The 25695-nt window shown below is 41.0% G+C and overlaps 1 protein-coding gene across 1 annotated transcript in view; it reads right to left on the minus strand.

Annotated features, from left to right (window-relative positions):
• PLCB2 (phospholipase C beta 2) overlaps positions 1 to 25695 on the minus strand; it is a 288051-nt gene that overhangs the window by 119189 nt on the left and 143167 nt on the right. Inside the window, exons 5-11 of the mRNA XM_040332839.1 lie at positions 23969 to 24048; positions 21002 to 21055; positions 17632 to 17707; positions 9822 to 9922; positions 6096 to 6262; positions 4657 to 4803; positions 1945 to 2102 (exon numbers count right to left, since the gene is read on the minus strand). Of these exons, the coding sequence (XP_040188773.1) occupies positions 1945 to 2102; positions 4657 to 4803; positions 6096 to 6262; positions 9822 to 9922; positions 17632 to 17707; positions 21002 to 21055; positions 23969 to 24048 (783 nt within the window). The remainder of the gene's footprint in view (positions 1 to 1944; positions 2103 to 4656; positions 4804 to 6095; positions 6263 to 9821; positions 9923 to 17631; positions 17708 to 21001; positions 21056 to 23968; positions 24049 to 25695) is intronic.

Genomic DNA, 25695 nt, shown 5'->3' on the forward strand with positions numbered 1-25695 from the left:
ACGCAAATTAATCCTTTATTAAAAACAATAGGTAGACCTTTACTGCTGTTGTCCTTCCAACAATGCTAGTCATCTTGGTCATCAGCATTTTCTAAGTATTAGGCCTCGTACACACGACCAAGGAACTCGTCGGAAAAGACACATCGTTTTCCTCAACGAGTTCCTTGTTAGGCTTGTCGAGAAACTTGACAAGCTTGCTTTGCGCACACACGGTCAAGACCAAATCTCCTCGTTCTCAAACGCGGTGACGTACAACACATACAACGGCAGGGGAGGTTCGATTCCACTGGCACAACCCTTGGGGCTGCTTTTGCTAATCTCATGTTACTGCATGTTAAGTTAAAGTTTGGTAAGACACAATTTGCACTTTGTTACAGCGTGACAAATGTGCCATCTCCATTACAAACGCTACTTTTACCGAAGGTGCGCTCCCGTCTCATATTTTATTTTGAGCATGTGCGGGTTTCTAAGCATACACACAAACGTGTTTCTCGTCGAAAACCAGCTCGACGAGGAACACGACGAGGAAATTGAGACTCCCGTCGAGGAAAAAGAGAACTTGTTCTCTTTTTTTCTCGTCGAATTCCTCGACAGTTTTCTCGATGAAAAACATACACATGGCCGTTTTCCTTGGCAAAAAAGCTCTGTCACCAAGTTTCTTCATGGATTCTGTTGAGGAAAACGAGGCCATAGACCCAGACTAACTATACAACCAATGATGTGGAGTCAGAATACTATTGGTATATTTGTTCTAAGTCAGTGACTCAGACTGTACTAAAACCATTAGATCAGTATGACAGTTAGGTAATTGCCATTTCCAAAAGTAGTGGCCAGCAATGGCAGTCTATAAAGCCTAATGCCACGTACACACATGACGAGGAAAAATGCAATTTTTTAAATTGACCGTGAAAAACGGTTGTGTGTGTGCTCCAGAGCATTTTTCTCGATGACAAAATGCCCGATTTTTTTTAGAACCTGCTCTATTTTTTCTCGTCGTTTTTCACATCATTCTTTTTCATGTCGTGAAAAATGGTCGTGTGTAGGCTTTAACGAGGGGGAAAAAACGTGCATGCTTAGAAGCAAGTTATGAGAAGGGGAAATTAGCAAAAGCAGCCTAAGGGGTGGAACTTCCTCTTTATAGTGCCGTCGTACGTCACCGCGCTTTGCTCGAGCATTTTTTTTCACGAACATGTGTATGCAAGGCAGGCTTGAAGTGGGGGTTCACCGTAAAAACAAATTTCTAACATTACATCCAGCTCACTACCGACATTGTCAGTAAGCCAAACATCGGTGCGCAGGCGCCGTATAGCGCCGACTCGACGTACGGCTTATTTCGGCAACTCGTGACGCTCCTTATGCGACGGGGGGGGGGGTAGTGTTTGTCATCATGTCAATGACTAACTGCGGCATAGGAACGCCCACTCCCAAGGGAGGCACTACACGGAAGCCGGCTAAGAAAATAACTTTACAAGGTTTGTACAGCAAAAAAAAAAATCGGCATACTGACAATGTCGGTAGTGAGCTGGATGTAATGTTAGAATTTTTTTAGGGTGAACCCCCGCTTTGAGAGGAATCAGGGCAAATCACGTCGAGAAAAAACACTTTTATTTTTCATGACATGATTAACGGTCACGTGTACGCGGCATAAGAAGGAAGTGGTATAACATTACCAAGTCTAAATAAACTTCCCACTTCAAAATGTCTCAGCGCACCCTAGAAATTAAAGCAGGACAAGTAAAGGCAATTATTTAGTCATATAATTGAGTGGTTATTGGGCAATGTATGCTGTGTGTTCAAATGATCTAAAGCATAAGGAGGCCATGATCAAAAGAAAACAAAAATAGTCACCTGTAAGCACTAGAATGCACCAGCTGTCATCTGTCATATCTATAACAAAGAAACTCTTCATCACTCTGCCATTGTAGAAAGAGGATAGTGTCTCACCTTAAAAAGGATCTCAGTTGTCATGGTGAAGCCATGAGTAATGATTGGTTCTTCATCTGGTGGTTTTCCCTTCCAGCAGTCAAGTTCCACACATCGGCAGCCTGAGAGCAGAGTCTGTCTATACATTTCAGGTGAAGAAACCCCTGAAAACTGACCAGCTGAAGATTGAGAAACAATTATATTTAATAGTGTGTAGTAGAAAAGGAACCTCCATAAATATAATACAATCCTCAAAATGTAGTTGCATACTGGTTCCTTTCAGGCAAATTATCACTGAAAAATATGTTATAAGAGATGAAGTATACTTTATGTTCTGGCTTTTAATTGGGTTTAATCAAACAAGTTTCCTCGGTTCATGAAACCTCAACAGGTGATTAGTCCGCCCCCCCCCCCCCCCCCCGTGATCTAAAACAGTAAAGGTTTGGTGAGTATCATGCCGCGTACACACGATAATTTTTCAGCATGTCCAAAGAACAAAGTTTTCCCAACTTCATCATTAAAACGACGTAGCCCACACACCATCGTTTTAAAAAAATGATCTAGCAAAGCGCGGTGACGTACAACACGTACGACGGCACTATAAAGGGATAGTTCCATTTGCCTTTGGGCTGCTTTAGCTGATTCCGTGTTAGTAAAAGACGATTCGCGCTCTTCTGTCTGTTACAGCGTGATGAATGTGCTTACTCCATTATGAATGGTAGTTTTACCAGGAAAGAGCGCTCCTGTATCATAACTTGCTTCTGAGCATGCGCAGGTTTTTTACGTCGTTTTAGCCCACACACGATAATTTTTTACAACCTGAAAAACGTCATTGTTTAAAACGACGTTAAAAAATGCAGCATGTTCGAATTTTTTTTTTTGTCGTTTTTCAGAGCCTGAAAAATGATGTGTAGCCCACACACGATCATTTTAAATTACGTTTTTGAAAAACAACGTTTTTTTCATGACGAAAAATTATCGTGTGTACACGGCATCACAGTCGAAGCTTTATAAATACTGTATATCCCATGGTTATCCAAATTTGAATGACTAACAATTTGACTCATTGTTTCTGAAATAACCCTTCTATGACAAGGTTATATCATGTAGGCACTAAGGGGGTAATCCACAAAAGGAATACGCCGGCGTATCTACTGATACGCCGTCGTATCCCTGTTTCTATCTTTGGCACTGATCAACAGAATCAGTTTCCAAGAGATAGACAGAAGATCCGACATGTGTAATTGAATTACACTGTCGGATCTTAAGGATGCAATTCTAGGCCGGCCGCTGGGTGGCGAGGCCATTGCGGCCGGCCTAGAATATGCAAATGAACACTTACGGCGATCTACGAACGCTCCGACGGGCCCGTCGCTCTAATGCTACGTCGTTTACGTCGAGTTACGCCGTGTAAAAATAGGGCTGAGTCCTATTTGACTAAGCCCTATTAAGTATGGCCGTCGTTCCCGCGTCGAAAATTCAAACTCTACGTCGTTTGCGTCAGACGTCCGTGAATGGCGCTGGACGCCATTTACGTTACCGTCTAAGCAAATGACGTCGGAGCGACGTCAGTTAGCGCAATGCACGTAGGGTAAGTTACCCGACGGAGCATGCGCAGTACGTCCGGCGTGGGAGCGCGCCTAATTTAAATGGGACTCGCCCCATTAGATTCGGCACGCCTTGCGCCGGACGGATTTGAGTTACACCGCCACAAATTTCCAGGTAAGTGTGTTGTGGATCGATACCTAACTTAGGAAATTTGAGGCAGTGTAACTTAAATCACTTAAGTTACGTTGCGCTGCGGGGCTGTGGATTTGGCCCTAAGGCCTCGTACACACGATTGAACAAAACCAATGAAAACGGACTGAAGTTCAGTTTCATCGGTCCAAACCGACCATGTGTGGGCCCCATCGGTCAGTTATCCTTCGGTCCAAAAATTTAGAACTTGCTTTAAAATTCGACCGATGGACGCTTAACCGATAGGTCAAAACCGATGGTTAGTACGCAAAAGAATCAGTTCAAAACCCGCGCATGCTCAGAATCAATTCGACGCATGCTTGGAAGCATTGAACTTAATTTTTCTCTGCACGTCGTTGTGTTTTACGTCACCGCGTTGGACTTGATCGTTTTTTTAACTGATGGTGTGTAGGCACATCAGTCTGCTTCAACGGTTAACCGGTCCTTCGGACCGTTCTCATCGGATGGACCGACTGTGTGTACGCGGCCTAAGGCAATTGAAAATAATTAAGCCTTGTACACACAGTCACATTATTTGACGAATTTTCATCATTTTTTTGTTAAATACTAGTCTCATGTCAAAAGTGAAGAGGGTACGTCAGAATTCAACGTCAGAAGTGACGTAATTTGTTGAATTGCTTTGTATGTGTTCTTTCATTTCTGAGCATGCCTTGTCTTGCTCTTCAGATTTTTTTGAGGCAGAAAAACATACTAATAAAAAGAAAATCGTACGTTGTGGTCACATCAGACAAAATGTTTCAAGCCTGCACATCCAGTTTTTGTCTGACGAAAATTCGTCATCGGCTGTCAAAAGAAGCATACTAACGATCTGAAAATCGCCAGATCGTTCTTCTGACAAAATGTAACTTAAGATTTTCTGACCGTGTGTATAGGCCTTTAGGTTTTACATCCATCAGAAACCAGAAACATAATTAGGAAAACAATAAGGCCTTTGTTGTTATTGATATAAACTTGAAATAAGATATGTGGCTATACCTGTGAGGTAAGTGTTGTGTGAAGAGTTGATAAAGTAGTGAGTAAATGGCTGGTTCATGTCCTGGTATACTGGTACTTTGTCCAATGACACAATGCTGTTCTCAGAGCCACACAGGAACCAGACCATACCTTCCGGAGACAGCTGCCCTAGAAGGAAGACAACAGTCACTGATGGGAAGAAACATTTTACATTAAAGTGGTTATAAAATCAGAAGTTTTTTTTTTTATCTTAATGCATTCTATGCATTATGATAAAAAAAACTTTCTCACCGCTCTGACTGGGTCTCCCATCCCACCGGGAGACCCCGATCCTCGATCCGGCACCTCCGGTGTCCAGGCGCAGAGTGAAACGAAGCCGTAAGCGGCTTTGATTCAGTCTCCGCAATGTAAACACGGAAGCGACGTCATGACGTCACTTACGGGTTTCTCGGCTGCCAATGGCGCCGGATTTAAAAAAATACACAGTATTCAGAATCGCCGATTTCGGTGATCTGAATACTTTGAAGTGCAAAGGAGCGATCCCTCCATAAAGAGTACCTGTCACCACCTATTACTGTCACAAGGGATGTTTACATTCCTTGTGACAGCAATAAAAGTGATCAAAATGTAAAAAAAAAACACAATTTAAATATCATAAAATTAATTAGAATTTCTTTTTTTTTTTAAAGTGCTTCCCTCCCCGCGAGCTCACGCAACAAAGAAAACGCATACGGAAGTCGTGCCCGCATATGAAAACAGTGTTTAAATCACACATGTGAGGTATCGCCGCGATCGTCAGAGCGAGAGCAATAATTCTAGCACTAGACCTCCTCTGTAACTCAAACCTGGTAACCGTAAAAAAAGTTTAAAACTTTGCCTATGGAGATTTTTAGGTACCGTAGTTTGTCGCCATTCCACGAGTGCGTGCAATTATAAAGTGTGACATGTTTGGTATCTATTTACTCGGCGTAACATTATCTTTCACATTACACAAAAAATTTGGGCTAACTTTACTTTTTCATTTTTTTAAAATTCATGAAATTACATTTTTCCCAAAAAGTTGCGTTTAAAACACTGCCGCACAAATACCGTCCGACATAAAATATTGCAACAATCGCCATTTTATTCTCTAGATTCTCTGCTAAAAAATATATATAATGTTTGGGGGTTCTAAGTAATTTTCTAGCAAAAAATATGGATTTTAACTTGTAAACACCAGGGGGCAGATCCTCGTACAATTGCATGGGCAATGTGAGATACGCTACGCCGCTGTAACTTGCTTTTTTAATTTTTGATTTTTAATATTTGAATCCACAAAGAATTTGCGCCGTATCTTACGGCGGCGTAGTGTATCTCTCGTGGCGTAACGGCGCATAATTCAAAACGGCGAGTAGAGGGCGTGTTTCATTTAAATAAAGCGCGTCCCCACGCCAACAAATTTGCGCATGCACAAATCTCACCTCTCTGCTTGTTGATGGCACTAGGTTCATATTTCTCTATGAGAGTTTGCACTTGCTCTTGCTTAGCAGGTGGAAACAACAATTCATTTAATCTTGAATCTCTTAGCTTCTGGTTAATGAATTTGGTAAGGTGATCTTTTGTCATATAAGGCTTGGCTTTGGCGTGGCTAAAAATGAAAAATGTACAAGTTTAACTGATAATTTTGTATCTGTTTTTTATTATATGGATGCAATATTTTTTATACAAATAAACATCTATTACATGACAAATGATTCCCAGAGCATTATGGACTATATACAGGAACGCACAGAAGTAGCACAATTTCAGACTGAGCCCTCTGATAAGACACTGCTGGGCCAGATTCAGGTACAAATGTGGCGGCGTAACGTATGTCATTTACGTTACGCCGCCGCAAGTTTTCAGCGCAAGTGCTTGATTCACAAAGCACTTGCCTGTAAACTTGCGGTGGCGTAGCGTAAAGCCGTCCGGCGCAGGCCCGCCTAATTCAAATGGGGTGTGTATCATTTATATTAGGCACGTTCCCGCGCCAAACGTACCGCGCATGCTTCGTTTTGAAATTTACCGCCGTGCTTTGCGCGAAATGACGTCGCACCGACTAATTTTTTGAACGGCGACGTGCGTTACGTCCTTTCCTATTCCCGGACGTCTTACGCAAAAAAAAAAAAAATTTAAAATTTGATGCGGGAACGACGGCCATACTTTAACATGGGCTGTCTATTTTTACACCACCTAAATAGCAATCGCAACTTTACGACGGGAAAAGCCGACTAGCGACGACGTAAGAGAATGCGAGGAACACGCGTACCTTCGTGGATCGCCGTAAACAGCTAATTAGCATACCCGACGCGGAAAACGACGCAAACTCCACCCAGCGGGCGCCAAAGTATTGCATCCTAAGATCCGAAGGCGTACGAAGCCGTACGCCTGTCGGATCTTAGCCAAATGCCGTTGTATCTTTGTTTGAGAATTCAAAATAAAGATACGACGCAGCAAATTTGAAAGTACGCCGGAGTATCAGCAGATACTCCGGCGTACTTTTTCTGTGAATCTGGCCCTTAGTGCTTTGTGTGAACTTCAGCACAATCTACAACTCTGCTCAGCTCTGATGGGCTATTTACAGTAGACTGCTAAGTCTAAAATGCAAAATACAGTATTATATATAATAATATACATATAATATACTTTTTTGAACAAAACAATGTTTTTTAAATTACTTTTAATTTCTGACCATAATGCATAAAGAAAACCTTTTTTTTTTTACACGGAATGCATTTTTGACACCACATTGTAAGAAAATGATAAAAAAAACATTTTAGCAAGGTTACTGGGTCCAGACGAAGCTACGCGACCACGTTTGCGAAACGCGTTGACGTCACAGCCTCCGGACGCCACATTCCATTCACCTACTGCCAGGAACGCGAGTGACAACATCCTACATCCATACACCGAGTGTCCCTCTACTTACCATCTCCAGATTGGGACATTGGCCCTACACTATCCTGCGCTTAAGGCAGGTTCCTTCTACAATCTTGAAGGTTGCATGGGCTAAAACCTTTCCTATGACCACAGATACGGTAAGGTGGATGTGAATTGAAATGTTAGTACATCACCAGGCACCACACACACAGTGGCCCAGATTCAAGAAGCATAGGTTACGCAGCGCAAGTGCTTACTTGCTCCGGTGTAACGAGTGCTCCTGATTCAGGAACCTCGTTACACCGACTGTAGGCTAAAATCTGCGCGGCATAAGGCTCTTATGCCTCGCAGATTTTAGGCTGCATTCTAGCGGGGGCCGCTAGGGGGCGCTCCCATTGTGTATCAGCGTGTAGTATGCAAATTGCATACTACCAGTGATTCACAAGCTTGCGCGGGCCCCGTGCAAGCCAGGTACGGAGTTTCCGTACGGCTACTTTTAGCGCAAGGCTGCCCCTTCTAATAGTAGGGGCAGCCAATGCTAAAGTATAGCCGGCCTTCCCGCGCCATGAAATTTGAATTTCACAGCGTTTGCGTAAGTGAAACGTGAATGGCGCTGGACGCCATTTACGTTCACTTAGAAGCAAATGACGTCCTTGCGCAATTCTGCTTGAATCTGGGCCAGTGTGTGTCTAGTACTGTGTAACGCTCCAAGCAAGTACTTATTGGCAATCTTACTAGATAAGAGACTGCCTCCACTCGAGTTGCTAGATCATGCCAGCAGCCAACCATCCTCAATAGCCATATATACTGGAGTTACATTAGTCACTTTATTCAACCTCAATTTTGACATCATATCTCAGTGACTGTTCTCATTGGTATAAATGCTATGCTCTATAACCATAGGAACTACTAATACCACATAAGGGCATTTGATCAGAGCATAACTCACCCACAGTGGTGGGCTCCTCCTCTTGCCCTTTAAAAAATATATGTGTGGTTATTTTCCTATATAATTTTAACATCGTCAACTCTCTCACCACCCGCGGGGACACATCTGCTGTATTGCACTCGTTAGTATCCCTTTGGGACTGTTATTACATGATATAACGGCTATTTCCGTTGGGAACTACAGCAGGTGGGTCATATTGGCGTCCGGACTGTTTGTTTGTGTATTTGTTAAATGTTTGTCATTGTCCTTTTTTTGTGAATTATCTGCACACAGTGTATACATACTGGTGCATTCTGTCTGCATATTGAGACCTCTGTCTTGGGAATTGCTTACATCAGCATCTTGCTGCTATTTTATTCTTTGTAGTGACTTATTAATTTATTAATAAATATTTTTCATATTTTTTCATTATATTTGAGTGCGGTCCATCTCTACCCACAGTAGTCCCTTTTATCTTCAGAGCATCTCCCCTCTTGAGGTTCCCTTTATTACAGTACCCTGGTTTTACTGTATAAACTGACTGTGGGTCTAAACAGCAACACAAAATCTTCTGCATTTTAAAATAAAAATAAAACGTATTTGTTCTCTATTATTGTTATTACTACTATTACTATGACAATTATTATATCATTAGTTTCTACATTTTTGGTTTGTTGCTTTTGTTGCCACCAGCAACCATGACCCAACATTATCCTAATAAGTGCACCCCTTGTGCAAAAAAGGTGTACAACCTGTTCTAAAACCATCTCCATGGTTTCTTATGGCAGATTTCTTGTCTTTTTGTGGTAACTGTCTGTGTGCACAAGAGGGGAACCTTGTAAAATGCAGTTAGTTCACACTTGTCCAATATAGAATCCTTTTCAAAGAAATAACTTGACTGGAAGACATGAAATCTGCAGAATAATAGAGACATCCTCTAAACAGCCAGGGCAAAGTAAAAGTCTCTTAAAGGCTTACCCTCAACTCACTTACACTTGCTTTTGTATTGCCCCCCCCCCCCCCACTGGGCCATTGGAGCCCTCTGTAAATACTGCAAATTGCATGTGACCTCCTCCCAGGATACAGTGGTTGGGCAACTAATCACCAGGCCTGAGCACTGTCATATGAGGGGAAGGATGATATAATAAATCTCACAAGGACCTTACTCAGGGCTTGACTCCCATCTCTGGGAATCAATGGTGACTATAAGTGGGTTGGAGGTGAACTTTGGGTTGAACAGAGAAAGTGACATAGGCTCTTTAACGTCAATATGGAAAAAGTTTCATTAAGATTCTGTAAATTTAAATACACAGTAGTGTAATAATAAAATTATTTAATTTCACCAATTTGAAAGACTTACTAGGAGGTGAAGATTTCATCAATCTCTGGCCGAGGGCAGAGCTGCATGAGGAATGTTCTGTAGACAGATTGTGGGAAATCTTCAGGATTGATGGCATCATTCTAAAAACATAATAGTAAATCAACATTTAAAAGATCCTTTAAAGAGTGTTATTTGTTGTCCACAGTGTTATTTGTGAAGTGCAGATTTGTCATGCACAGTTGTGGAAATTTGATGTGCCATTCTTGCTATAATGGGCGCAGTTCAGACTACCGTGCATGTTTTTGGCCTAGCTGGGCAGATTAATACATTCATTCAAAATACCATGTTAAAAAGTACATAGTTACATAGTTACATAGTTAGTCAGGTTGAAAAAAGACACAAGTCCATCCAGTTCAACCACAAAAAATAAAAAAACAAAATAAAAAACAAAGTAAAATCCTATACACCCAACTCCATACCCACAGTTGATCCAGAGGAAGGCAAAAAACCCCAGCAGAGCATGATCCAATTTGCTACAGCAGGGGAAAAAATTCCTTCCTGATCCCCCAAGAGGCAATCGGATTTACTCTGGATCAACTTGTAAGTACAAACTTACAAACCTGCAAAACAGAGCAAAATGTGAGTTTTAGGACTTCTACAAAATATGATTCTACAGTATATGCCAAATTATAGAAAAATGCTCAACAATCTTGTACTTAAACAGCAGAATACTCAGAGTTTTGTGTGTGGAGGTAGAGTGTTATGGAATGGTTACCCTATGGAGGTACCATCCACAAATTAAACTTACAAAAGTACAGGAAATATGTGGGACTTGTACCTCCTTGACATGGACAGGCTGTTTATATATAAAAATGTTATTTAAAATATCACAAATATTAAAAGAAGTTCAAAACATATTCATAGGTTAACCATTCAAAGTAATTTGTTTTCTGGCTTTAGGATCCATTTATAGAGCCATATATACACAAATTACTTAGGATGGCTAACCTATGGTTATGTTTTTAACTTCTTTTAATATTTGTGATATCTCCAATAAAATGTTAGATTTTTATATATAAAAAGTCTGTCCTTGTCTGTCCTTGTCTGTATTAGGCTGGGTTCACACTAGAACACGCAGCGGCTCACAGAAGGAGTCCGGTGTGTCTCCAATTACCATTTCAGGTCCAATTTCAGCACAAATTTTGGGCTGAATTCGGACCTGGAACGGAACAAAAGACGCACAGGTCTCCTGTGCAATTCGCACCAAAGCCACTGCGGAGATGTGTGAACCGACTTCATAGAGCACCAATCCTCCAATCTCCTGCTATGTGAATTGGATGCGGAGGGAACCCGCATCCAATTTTGTTAGAGAAATTAAATGCTTATGTTATAATCATTTATGCTTAGAAGTATAATTATTTCATATTATTCATATTAATTTGCATATGTTTTATTGATAATATAATTATTATCAATATTATTATTCATATTATTATTATTATTTTATAGTAGTGGTCTTATCAATATTATTATTCAATAGTAAGCAATAGTTATTAAATAGTTATTAGTGTTATTCTATTATTCTATAAGAATATAGAATGTCTTTATTTTTAAGTACTGAACTTTAGCTGGTATTCTTAAGACAATCATAACTAGGTGAAAGTGCACTGAAGACAGTTCATTCTAAGTTCAACTAATTAGACAAGGAACATTCTGACAATAGTTGAAACATAGCTGATGAGATACGCAATAAAGATAGTGATACAGGTTTAAAATAATTAGGCGGTTTGAGAAAGTTTAGTACAGAACATTAATCAAGTTTGACAGGGTCTACTTGTGCCTCATTAAAACTTAAAATACATTGAATAAGATACATTATTAATTAGACAATATTGAATAAAGTAATTAGCTATGTATGTGTGTATATGCATATATATATATATATATATATATATATATATATATATATATATATATATATATATATATTACAGTACCTTTTATGGAACCAAACAGATAAGGTGGGGTTATTGAAAGTTCATTCTCCAAAAGTCATAAATCTGTCATCCTTGAAGTTGTGGCTAACACTGGGTGCCAGACTGTCTCTACACAGGTATTTTTAATTGCACAAAACCAGTATAAATTATTTTTAATGAAAATAAAGGAATTCTGGCAATAATTAAGTTTGTATGGTTGTAGGACAGGTGTTATATTGACGTAGATCTTAGCAACCAATCACATCTAGGAGAGATGGCTGAGATAAGGCTTCTAAGGGTATATAAGTGCAAGTTTTACATTTGTTAGGCAGACAAGTCAGATAGGAGCTCACAAGGCTGACCTCTATGTATACTGCCCTATTGCACGGGTCATAGAGAACAGAACCAGTGGGCAATTATCTGTTCAGATAGGCATCTATCAGGCTCTGCTAGCAAAACTCTGACCCCTGAATCAAAAAATCTGGCAAATATGCAAAATTAATTAGAGGACATTTTAGGGGCTTTTATCAGCATCAATGTATTTCCTGAGATTTGTCTCCGTTAGTATATGATATCATGAAAAATTGTGAAATATTGGTCAAATATTGAAACAAAGCTGAATAACAAATGGAACGATAGAACCAGGGTGACCAGTCTGTAACAGATGTTACAGTAGATCTTTGATCTATGTTACCTGTGGTCATTCATGACATCAGTGTGCTATCTAGATTATGTCAGGAAAAATACTGTATATCTCTAAAGGGCCAGTTCACACCATAGAAAATGCAGTCCGGATGCGTTCCAGATGCTTTTCGCAATGCGTGATTTTGACGTATTTTTGATGTGTTTTTTTGTGCATTTTTGTTGCGTTTTTGATGCAGTCCAGTGCATTTTTCCCTCTCTTTCTTCTTAACCTTAAATAAGGACATGTGTGTTCCAGTGGGTTTTTGATGCATTTTATAGCGTTCCAGTACAGTCCAGTGCAGGAAAAAATTCAGCATGTTCTACTTTTTTTCTGGAACTGGAACACACTGGAACTTCATGCACTGGTGTGGACTATGCCATTAATAACCACATAACTTATTTTCAATGCGTTTTTGATGCTGGAAAAAAACACACAATGCTGCCCCTAACTCGGGCTTCTACATAAATAATAAATAATATGTTTAGTACTGTTCAAGAAATTAAACAATTCTAACAGTGAATGTGGTTTTCAAAAAATTTTACTTACTGTAATTCGCATCCTGAAATCTAATGTAAAGTTCAAAACACTGGCATGGCAATCAAACAAAATTTCTTAGGATTTTAATTAGGGCTGTTACTGATCAAAATTTTTCTGTTCGATTAATCGTTTTTTTTTTAATCGACTAATTTCGATTAATTATAACACACATACAGATCCAACTACTTTTAGATGATCTCCTTGCAGGCTGATTCCCAGTGCAGCTACCAACCACTGGAAAAATGGATAGCAGGATACAAAAAACACACACAGGCAGCGCTCAATGGGAATAGCATTAAAACTTTTATAGTCTTCAAGTAGGTAACCAAATAAATATTGCACTGGAGATAAAATCGGTGTAGCTACATAAACTGTAAAAATGGTGCGAGTAATACCAAACGGTACCAAAAGCAGTCATAAAAACATGTAGCCAAGTATGATACTGGTATAAAAATGTGTACAACGATACCACTGCTGAATCCAGATGAGGAGAGGTTAACATCAGTCCGTGGGCATGTACATGTCCCATGAAGGGAACTATCACAACTCCCAGTGGATGGTTGTAGAATCCCAGGTTGATAGAGGGAAGTGTAACAGCCCTTGCGTGTGGCAGATAGTAAGTTCCCGCTGGCATGCAGATATGAAGGCACAACAAAGGAGCCCTTCAGATGGACACGGCAAGCCCCAACAGTGTCCGTGACGTTACTGAATCTCCGACGGAACTCCCTGAAGGCCCAGAAGCCGGCGGAGAGGTGAGTACCAATCAAAAGAATTTTAATCGATCAAAAAGATTTTGATCGATCAAAAAAATTAAAGATTAATCGATTAATTAAAAGTTAATTTGCACAGCCCTAATTTTAATACAAAATTTGTAAAGTCTGATTGACGTAAAGCCAAAAACAATGTTAAAAAGGGCCAAGATATATATTGGGAAACTACAGACCAAAACATCAAAAGTAGGTAAACTATTGGAGGGGATGATAAGGGAACATATCCAAGAATTTCCTGATAAAAATATTTATTATTAGTAGTAACCAGCATTGATTTATGAAAGATCATTCTTGCCAGACCAACCTGTTAACACTCTATTGAGGAAGCAAGCTGTAATCTAGATAAAGGAAGGCCTGCGCATGCAGTGTATATAGATTTTGCCAAATAAATTGATACAGTACCCTATAAATGCTTAAAGGGGTTGTAAAGGTTCGTTTTTATTTTCTATATAGGTTCCTTTAACCCTCCTAGCGGTATTTCCGAGTCTGACTCGGGGTGAGATTTTTATACCAAAAGCGGTAACCCCGAGTCAGACTCGGGCTCGCCTCGCTGCAGCAGCAGACAAAGTTACTTACCTTGTCCCTGGATCCAGCGATGCCACCGCACTGTGTGAGCGAGCGGGACCTCGCTCGATTCACACAGTGTCCTCCTGTGCCGCCGATCTCCGTTCCCTGCGACGTTACGAGGCACGGGAGCGGAGAACGGCGCCAAATTCAAAAACTTAAACAAACACATTACATACAGTATACTGTAATCTTATAGATTACAGTACTGTATGTAAAAAATACACCCCCCCCCCCTTGTCCCTAGTGGTCTGCCCAGTGTTCTGCATGTACTTTTATATAATAAAAACGGTTCTTTCTCCCTGCAAACTGTAGATTGTCCATAGCAACCAAAAGTGTCTTTTTATGTCAAAAATGGTTTTAGAGCAGCTAGAAAACAGCGATAATAAATTATAATCACTTGCAGAATTGTGCGATAGCGATTTGTGGGGAAATTCGTCATAAAAAAAATAAAAGTAATGACAGCAACAATTCTGCAACTGAGCAAATTTCAGTGATTTTGAGTTGATTACATTATTGAATAATTTTTATTATAATTATATTATTACTTGTTATAATTTTTTATAATTATTTATTATATTATAATTTATAATTTTGTTTTTTTTTTAATGTCATACCCGGGATGCCTACTAGTCTCTTGTTTGGTCAGATTTAAGTGAGTTATTCCTACAAATTACAGGCCTACAGTATAAAACGCCAAATTTCCTTGCAAATAATGGTACCGCTTTCAGCACCCTTTTTCTGAAATAATCATATCGCCAGGGAGGTTAAGCAATTGCATTGTTGGTTCACTTACCTTTTCCTTCCATTTCCCTTCTAAATGTTTTTTTTCTTTGTTTTCTTTGTCTGAATTTTTCACTTCCTGTTCCTCCTCAGTAAGCTTGCCCCCATCGTCCGAGCCGTTCTGGCTGGGGGTTAGTCAGTGTGCTCGCCCCCTCCCTTGGGAATACATCCCTGTGGGGAGACGATCTGAACGTTCACAGCATCTCCCCGCAGGGATGTAGTCCCAAGGGAGGGGAGAGCACGCTGTCTAACCCCCAGCAAGAATGGCTTGGATGAAGGGGGCAAGCTTACTGAGGAGGAACAGGAAGTGAGAAATTCAGACAAAGAAAACAAAGAAAAAAAACATTTAGAAGGGAAATCGAAGGAAAAGGTAAGTGAACCAACAATGCACTAGCTTAAAGGAATCTATATATAAAAAAAAAATGAACCTTTACAACCAATTTAATATACAAACTGTTTTTAGTTGGCATTGATGACAATGGGTATAGAACAGAATCACCCCTTTAAAATAATTACAGTTTTTGTTTTATCTATCTGTATTTAGACAGTGCAACTTATAACATCCAAGTGAAAGATTTAACACCAAAAGAATTCAAAACAGAATCATTGAGTTGATTGATGACCTGTAAAGTCGATCAGGTGAAGCTAATCACCTTCTCAATGGCATACAAAGTAATTTGACTTTCAACTGTGATCAGCTCTGGTCATTTAGATTAGCTTAGCATGAAAATAGCTTTCCTGGAGCATTTTAGTCCCTGGTAGTACAACTGAAGTAAACAATCAACTATGGGTGGCAAGGCACCGTCAAAAGATCTCCGGGATAAATTTGTAGACAAGCACAAATCAGGAGATGGATACAAAAAATGTCAAAGGCTTTATCAATGCTTTATTCTAGAAGCACAGTAAAGTATTTTATTAAAAAGTGGAAGGTGTTTAATACAACACAGACCCCCCCCCCCCCTGGATCAGGACATCGCTCCAAACTGGATAAAAGAGCCAAGAGAAAACTGGTCAGAGGCTAGTAAGAGGCCTACAGCAAATCTGAAGCAGTTGCAGGGAATTTATGACAAAGAATGGCCCCTTCGGGTGCATGTGACAACAATATCACAAATTATTGACAATTGTGGCTTGTATAGGTGGGTTGCAAGAACAAAGGGCCAGATTCACAAAAGGGATACGCAGGCGTATCTACTGATACGCCGTTGTATCCCTGTTTCTATCTATGCCACTGATTCATAGAATCAGTTACGCATAGATATCTCTAAGATCCGACAGGTGTAATTGTTTTACACTGTCGGATCTTAGGATGCAGTACCGCGGCCGCCGCTGGGGGGAGTTTGCGTCGTAAACCAGCGTCGGGTATGCAAATTAGCAGTTACGGCGATCCACGAAACTTTTTCCCGTCGCTACGTCGCCGCAAGTGTTAGTTTGCCGTCGCAAAGATAGGGCACCTTTTACAAAGTGTAAAATTACTACACCATGTAAAAGTATACCCGTCTTTCCCGCGTCGCTTTTGAATTTTTTTTAAAAATATTTTTTTCCCGGCGCAAGTCTTTTTTTCACGTCGGGATTCATAAAACGTCGGCGCGTCGTAATTTCGCTCAAAGCAAGTCGGGAAATTTGCGTCGGGAGCATGCGCAGTACGTCCGGCGCGGGAGCGCGCCTAATTTAAATGGTACCCGCCCCATTTGAATTGGCCCGCCTTGCGCCGGACGGATTTAGGATACACCGCCGCAAATTTCCAGGTAAGTGCTTTGTGGATCGGGCACTTAGAAAATTTGCGGCGGTGTAACCTAAATCGGTTACGTTACACTGCGCCCGGGCTACGCAATTCTGGTCCAAAGCCTCTCCTCAAATAAGGTCACAGGCAGTCATGACTGAGCGTTGCCAAAATGCACCTTGAAGATTTTGAAGCCTCATGGAAAAAGGTGTTATGGTCAGATGACACAAACATTTAATTATTTGGCCTCAACACCAAACAATAAGTCTGGTGGAAATCCAATACAGCTCACCAACTGTTCCTACAGTAAAGCATGGAGGTGGTAATATCCTGTTATGGGGGTGTTTTTCTGCAGCAGGGACTGGAGCACTTATCAGGATAGAAGGAAAAATAGATGGGGCAGAATATTGTAAAATTCTTGAGAAAAATTTGCAGCCCTCTGCCAGAAAGTTGTTAAAGCGAAAAAGGTTTCCCCTCCAAGATAACAATGACCCAAAACATACAGCAAAAATAACCACAGTGGTTGTAGGAGAAAAAGGTGAATGTCGTTGTATTGGCCTAGTCAGAGCCCAGACATAAGCCCTATTGCGCCCACGCGCATCGGCTCTGGCGTTGCGCCCCCTACAGCTCTTAAAGTGGCCGATGTACAGCTACAGCGGTTCCCCCAGGGGAGACAACCTGCCACAGTATAACTACGGAGACTGGTCCTTAAGTGGTTAAATACATTAAATAAACAGACACCATACTGTATATAACGGCTTTATATAGAATTATATATAAAACAAGTCAGCACAGACATTAATATGATACTCACTTTTCCCTTCGACAAATGACAAGACTGTAATGCTTGTTCCACTCTCTTCCTGTCTGCAGGAAACATCTGGAAAATACTGTCCAAGAGAAAGACAGAGGAACCATGATTTGAAGATAATTGTCTGTTCTAGAGTAAATTATTTCTTTACTAGCAGAAAGAGCTGGTTAATGTAACTCTGCAAGAAGTGAAAACATTTATCCCCGTTACAGATGTACAATAACCCCTTTCAATGCATCTTCTCGAAATTGGATGATTTATGATGGGAACAAAGGGGTTGATTTACTAAACTAGAGAGTCCAAAATCTGGTGCAAGTTTGCTTATAAACTAACCAGCTTCCATTTTTTTTTGTTGGTCAAAGCTTAAAGCGGGGGTTCACCCGTACATAACAATTTTTTCCCTTAGATTCCTGCTCGTTTTGTCTAGGGGAATCGGCTAGTTGTTTTAAAATATGAGCTGTACTTACCGTTTACGAGATGCATCTTCTCCGCCGCTTCCGGGTATGGGCTGCGGGACTGGGCGTTCCTATTTTGATTGACAGTCTTCCGAGAGGCTTCCGACGGTCGCATCCATCGCGTCACAATTTTCCGAAAGGAGCCGAACATCGGTGCGCAGGCGCAGTATAGAGCCGCACCGACGTTCGGCTTTTATTCGGCTACTGGTGACGCGATGGATGCGACCGTCGGAAGCCTCTCGGAAGACTGTCAATCAAGAAGGAACGCCCGCTCCCGAAGACCCATACCCGGAAGCGACGGAAGAAGATGCATCTCGAAAACGGTAAGTACAGCTCATATATTAAAACAACTAGCCGATTGCCCTAGACAAAACGAGCATCCATCTAAGGGGATTGTTTGAAAAAATTGTCTTATGGGTGAACTCCCGCTTTAACTGAATAAGCTGAAGTTAGATGCTAATTGGCTACCATGCACAGCGTCACCAGATTTTCCACTCTCCAGATTTAGTAAGGCTACTTTCACACTTAGGCACTTTAGAGGCGCTATAGTTCTAAAAAATAGCACCTGCAAAGCGCCTGTAAAGCACCTCTCCTGTCACTCCAGTGTGAAAGCCAATGGGCTTTCACACTGGAACGGTGCGCTGGCAGTACGCTAAAAAAAGTCCTGCAAGCAGCATCTTTGAGGAGCTTTAGGAGTGGTGTATACATCGCTCCTAAAGCGCCCCTGCCCATTGAAATAAATCAATGCCGAATCGCTGGCAAAACGCTGCTTTTAACCCTTTTTTGTCCACTAGAGGGGATTAAAAGCACCCCACTAGCGCCCGAAAAGAGCAGCTAAAACAACGGTAAAGCGCCGCTAAAAATAGCAGCGATTTACCACCTACTCCCCAGCGCCTCAGTGTGAAAGTGCCCTAAATCAACTCCAATATGTCTATGCCGGCCAAAGCAACCAACCAGACCCCAGCTCTTATTTTCTCATCACTGGGTTGAGTAGCGTGATATTACCAAAATAGATTTTTTAGAAAAAAATTATAATCTCCCTTCTCCAAAATGTCATCAAAATGAACCTCAAATCGTGCCCTGCAAACTTCTTAGGTGAAAAAATCCCACAAAGTTTATATCACACAGCTTTGTTTTCTAACAGAATTAATTGGTAACTGTGTCAATACCGATGCTGCCATGGATTGTTAGTTAAATAAGCAAAGGGTCAGCGCAAGTGTTAGCTCCATTAAAGTTGGTGCAACGTTAGCGTTAAGCCTCGTACACATGATCAGATTTTCCAACGGGAATTGTGTGTTGACAACCTGTTGGCGGAAAATCCGACCGTTTGTGCGCTCCATCAGACCATTGTTTTCGCGGACAAATGTTGGATGGCAGGCTTTAACATTTTCAGCGAACAACGGTCTGTAATTCAAAGTACAAACACGCATTTTCGGAAGCAATGCTCACCGGACACAACATTAGCAGAAGGTGCCCAATGGGTGGCGCTAAAGAGCTGAAAAACAATGTAGTACGTCACTACGTTCGTGTTTGTTGGCCGTCAATTGTGTGCCGTTTGTATGCAAGACAAGTTTTTGGCCAACACCCTTCGGACAAAAGTCTGAGGCCCCGTACACACGACCAAGTTTCTCGGCAGAATTCAGCCAGAAACTCGATCGGAGCCGTATTCTGACGAGAAACCCGATCGTGTGTACACTTTTGGCTGAGGAAACCGACGAGGATCTCGTCGGGCCAAATAGAGAACATGTTCTCTATTTCCTCGTTAGTCAATGAGGAAACTTGGCTCGCCGAGATCCTCCACGGCTTTACAAGGAACTCAACGAGCAAAACGATGTGTTTTGCCCGTCGATTTTCTCGGACGTGTGTACGGGGCCTGAGGCTTTGTCTGCGGAAAATTTGTACAAAGCCTTAGTTTGCATTAGGGTTTCTCAATATCTGAAGGCATTCTACCAAATAACAGGCCTAGGAAACTTAAAAAGAGCTTCCCCATCCCTCATTTCATTTAAAGTCTATTACACCCAAACAACAAAAAGGTAAAAAAATAAAAATAAAAAATAAATAAAAAGCAAACAGTTCTGACTCTAATGCATTTCATCAAAACAGCTAAATTTTATAAGCAACACAGGTACATAAATGAAAAATGTGAAAAAGAGAAATATAATAAAAAAAGAGAGAGACAGAAAAAGAACACTGAAAATTGAAAAATGTGCCTGTGTGTGTCAGACCTAGAGAATACTTGTATACTGTGTATCACTTCAGTGTACAGTCACCTTTTTTGATTATTGGGAACACACAGAAATCACAATTGTTTATTTATTATACAGAACACTATAAGATAATTGTTGTTCCTGTTACTTTGCATACTTCACATATTAAAGCGGGAGTTCACCCTAAAAAAAATGTTTAACCTTAGATTGATGCTCATTTTGTCTAGGGGAATCGGCTAGTTTTTTTAAAATCGAAGCAGTATTTACCGTTTTAGAGAGCGATCTTCTCCGCCGCTTCCGAGTATGGTCTTCGGGACTGGGCGTTCCTATTTTGATTGACAGTCTTCCGATGGTCGCATCCATCGCGTCACGAGTAGCCGAAAGAAGCCGAACGTCGGTGCGGCTCTATACGGCGCCTGCGCACCGACGTTCGGCTACTTTTGGAAAATCGTGACGCGATGGATGCGACCGTCGGAAGCCTGTCGGAAGACTGTCAATCAAAACAGGAACGCCCACTCCCGAAGACCATACCCGGAAGCGGCGCAGAAGATCGCTCTCTAAAACGGTAAGTACTGCTTCGATTTTAAAAAAACTACCCGATTCCCCTAGACAAAATGAGCATCAATCTATGGTTAAAAATTAACATTTGTGGGTGAACCTCCACTTTAAGTCAGTCCACTGCTTTCTATCCAGGTGTTATGTGTCACTTACTTTCGCACAGGAATCTTTCCCTCTGCATTTAGTTGAAGTGTAAGCCTTACATGTCTACACAAAAAAAAAAAACAGGAAGAGAGATCACACAAAAATTTTAGAAATACACAAACCATTTATAATATTCAGTACAGGTAATAAATGTATTTTATGGGTTACATATAAATTAGTCAGAATAGGAATAGAGGGAAAACATTCAAAATCATTGCTGTCTGCACTTGAAGCTCAAGTGGTCCATTGATGGTGGATAGGTGTGCAGGTATCACGCTCACAGATAGAAATGGTTCATGGTGCACTATACCTTTAAATGGCGAACTGAATAAACACAATTTCTAACAAAGTGTTGTGATTATGTGTGTGTGAACAAATATGATAACAACTTAGTAATGAAAATAACAAATTATCATAACAAGTGCATTATTCAAAATGTCAATGTGCAAAAAAATATTGCAAAAAAAATTCAGTGTATAAAAATTATACAGATGTCAGTCTTCAGAACCCTGCAAAGTGCTCTATATACTGGCAATAAAAAATACAACAAAAATAGTCTTTGCGCTAGAAATGTCCATTCCAAAGTGATAGCACCCTGACCAAGAAATCCCTTAATGAGAATGCTTAATGTGAAACAATCTGGCCAGCACCATACTCCTTGCAGCCAACGGGAAATTGATAACTGTGAAAACAGGGCTTTTGCAGGAGGCCATGTGATCTCCCTGGCTGACGTCTGAGGGAGATCTCGGCCCCTCCCGCAGAAACCATGTATTGGAACTATAAAGCGCCCCTGAGTCGTGACCGGCCTAAAGATAGCTCTAAATAGGTATTTACAATGCTCATTTTTAGAAATAACTTACATAGTGTGGTATGCCAGGCTCTAATAGAGGGGCTGGCAGTGACCATGAATTTTGACTTAACAAACACTTTTAAGTGGTTGTGAACCCTCCGAGAAAGTGTACTCGCAGCTATATTTCCACCTAAAATCGTCTTTTTCGTGTTAATGACATCACCTGCGATTGCGCAGTATTGCCCCTCATTAACGGCACCTAAAGTGTGCCGTTTATTCATTCCCAGCCTGGCAGGAAATGACTGTGAGAGACTGATGGTCCGTCACGCCTACACACCACATAGGTTAAATAACCGATCGTGCCAGAACGTAGTGACGTAAAATACAACGACGTGCTGAAAAAAACGAAGTTCAATGCTTCCAAGCATGCGTCGACTTGATTCTGAGCATGCGTGGGTTTTTAACCAATGGTTTTGCATACTAACGATCGGTTTTGACCTATCGGTTAGGAGTCCATAGGTTAATTTTAAAGCAAGTTGCCAACTTTTTTACCGAAGGTTAACTAACCTATGGGGCCTACACACGATCGGTTTTGACCGATGAAAACGGTCCATCAGACCGTTATCCTCTGGTTAACCGATCGTGTGGACAAGGCCTTAGACTTGTTTTCCCTTTGAGAGTATCTGACCAAAAATAAAAATTTTGTTGTAGGGGATACTCAAAATCTGATTTGTATCTTATTGTAGACTTCTGGGAAAATCAGTAAGCCAATCACACAAGCAAGAAATTACATTTCTGGGGGGCGTTCTTTACACCATCTATGTACAGAACGCCTCCAGGTAGCCATGTTGCATTGCATTTTACAGAAAATTACAGAGCTGCAGATTGAAAAGGAAAGGTCGTTTTTAACCACTTCCATACCGCGTCATGGGGAAATGACGGCGACAGGAACCCCTCGCCATTCCGGGTGGACGTCATATGACGTCCTGTGTTCCGGGCGATCTAGGGCGCGCACGCGCGGCAGCGCTCGTGACCCGGCGCGGGTGCCCAGCGGCCACGATTGCCGCCGGGTGCCCACGATTGCCGGTAATCACGGCAGGAGTGTGGATCGGTGTGTGTAAACACACAGATCCACCTCCTGTCAGTGATGAGGAGACCAATGTGTGTTCCCAGTACAGAGGAACACACATCGGTCTCCTCCCCTTGAGAGTCCCCTCCCCCCCCACAGTTAGAACACACCTTAGGGAACATATTAACCCCTTCAACGCCCCCTAGTGGTTAACCCCTTCCCTGCCAGTCACATTTACACAGTAATCAATGCATATTTATAGCATTAGTCGCTTTATAAATGTGAATGGTCCCAAAAACATGTCAAAAGTGTCCGATGTGTTCGCCGCAATGTCACGGTCACAGTAAAAAATCGCAAATCGCCGCCAATACTAGTAAAAAAATTAATAAAATAAAAAAATGCCATAAATCTATCACCTATTTTGTAGACGCTATAACTTTTGCGCAAACCAATCAATATACGATTATTGCAATTTTTTTTACCAAAAATATGTAGAAGAATACGTATCGGCCTAAACTGAGAGAAAAAAACTTTTTTAAAAAAAATTGTGATATTTATTAAATAAAAAAGTAAAAAATATTGTGTTTTTTAAAAAAATTGTTGCTCTTCTTTTGTTTATAGCGCAAAAAATAAAAACCGCAGAGATGATCAAATACCACCAAACGAAAGCTCTATTTGTGGGGGGAAAAAAACATAAAGATTTAGTTTGGGTACAGTGTAGCATGACCACGCAATTGTCGTTCAAAGTGCAACAGCACTGAAAACTAAAAATTGGTCTGGGCAGGAAGGGGGTGAAAATGCCCTGTATGGAAGGGGTTAAGAATATTCAATTACAATATGACTTTTGTCACAATTGTATATTGTATATTATATTTTTTTATATGCTATTTTTTTTTCCATGAAAGTGGAGTTAGCCTTTAAGGCTAGTGTCTCTTTTCTGTTGTAATTGTCCAAAAAAAGCAGAGAGGCAGGAAGTGGGCAGAGGGTGAAGTATGAGACCCTGCACAGCGGCTGTGCTTTTTTTCAGTGATGTTTGGTCATACATTTACATTGCAGAAGTGCTGGTGAGAAGTGCAGAATGTTTGGTAATGAAAAGTCAAAGGGAAGCAACACTTACATTTTCTCATAAAAGGAGTAGCGTGAAGCATTGTTTACAAGGGGGTTTTTAACTATTGCCAGAATGTCAGAGGCCCAGTCCTGCAAAAGAAACATGAATTACACAAAATAAATATGCAACTTGTGAATATAGACATCTCATCTCATGATTTACTAGCACAATCCCACAACTAGTGATCACAATCTCAGCAAAAACCACGGTGTGTATTAATTTAAAACGCTTTAGTGTCGATGGTGTTGAAATATTTTACTGACTTCTAAATGGAAAAGTGAGGTGGATATGTAACTTATTGGGCCAGATCCACAAAAGGGATACGCAGGCGTATCTACTGATACGCCGTCGTATCCCTGTTTCTATCTATGCGGCTGATTCATAGAATCAGTTACGCATAGATATCCCTAAGATCCGGCAGGTGTAATAGTTTTACACTGTCGGATCTTAGGATGCAGTACCTTGGCCGCCGCTGGGGGCATTTCTCGTCGAAATTCCGCGTCGGGTATGCAAATTAGCACTTACGGAGATCCACAAAGCCTTTTCCCTTCGTTTTTTTCCCGTAAGTGTTAGTTTGCCGTCGCAAAATTAGGGCTGCTTTTACAAAGTGTAAACTTAGTACACCATGTAAAAGTAGACCCTTCTTTCCCACGTCGCTGTCAAATTTTTTTTCAATTTATTTTTTTTCCCGCCGCAACTCTTTTTTTTTCTTTTACACCCGTCGCGATTCTCAAAACTCGGCGCAACGTAACTTCGCGCAAAGCACGTCGGGAAAATCGCGTCGGGATCATGCGCGATACTTCCGGCACGGGAGCTCGCCTAATTTAAATGGGACTCGCCCCATTAGATTGGGCACGCCTTGCGCCGGACAGATTTAAGTTACACAGCTGCAAATTTCTAGGTAAGTGCTTTGTGGATCGGGCACTAACTTGGACAATTTGCGGCAGTGTAACTTAAATGGGAAAAGTTAAGTTACGCCCGCTATTTGTGGATCTGGCCCATTGTTTTTTTCTGTAACGTCATCCAGTCACTACTTTTATAAGCACGTCAGTGCTGCCATATGCCTGGTTGTTGGATCCCTCTAAACATCTATAGACCATACGTGTTGACAAATCCACAATCCTTACAACATTTAATGTTATTGCATCAGATCAGCTAAGAGATTCATCCCGATTATTTACTGCAGGTTACTGTATTTTGCATTGCTTTATGCTATTTATTGGATAAGCCTGCTAATGGAGCCTAACCAGGCCTGTCTTTGGGGTATCCTCAACAAAACGTTTAGGTCCCAACAATCACATAACTTTACAGGGATGTTATTTTCAGCATTATTCTCCATACCAACTAACATTGGCATTTGTTCCAGTTTCACAGAAAAGGGATGGTTGACGCCCTTGCATGTTTAAAGAGGTAAATTCCAGGGGGCGTAGCCTTTGTTACACCCCATCGCTCCATTTTATGTATAATACATCCAACAGCCCACAAGAAGGGTAAATCGGCTCAGACCACATTGCCAGAGGCTCTGGGCCATGTGTCTCACAAGATGGCAGCAGCAGTATCTGAAATTGAAGATGAAACCCCTATTCAAAGGAACCCTCAAAACCTCTGGATGAGGCCATACTACCTTCACAGGATTAGTTGCTAAATTCCAAGGCCTAGAGGCCTTAAAGGGGTTGTAAAGGTTCACTTTTTCCACCTTAAAGGGGTTGTAAATGTTAGTTTTTTACCTTAATGCA

The sequence above is a fragment of the Rana temporaria genome, chromosome 13 (assembly GCF_905171775.1).
Source record: "Rana temporaria chromosome 13, aRanTem1.1, whole genome shotgun sequence".
NCBI lineage: Eukaryota > Metazoa > Chordata > Amphibia > Anura > Ranidae > Rana > Rana temporaria.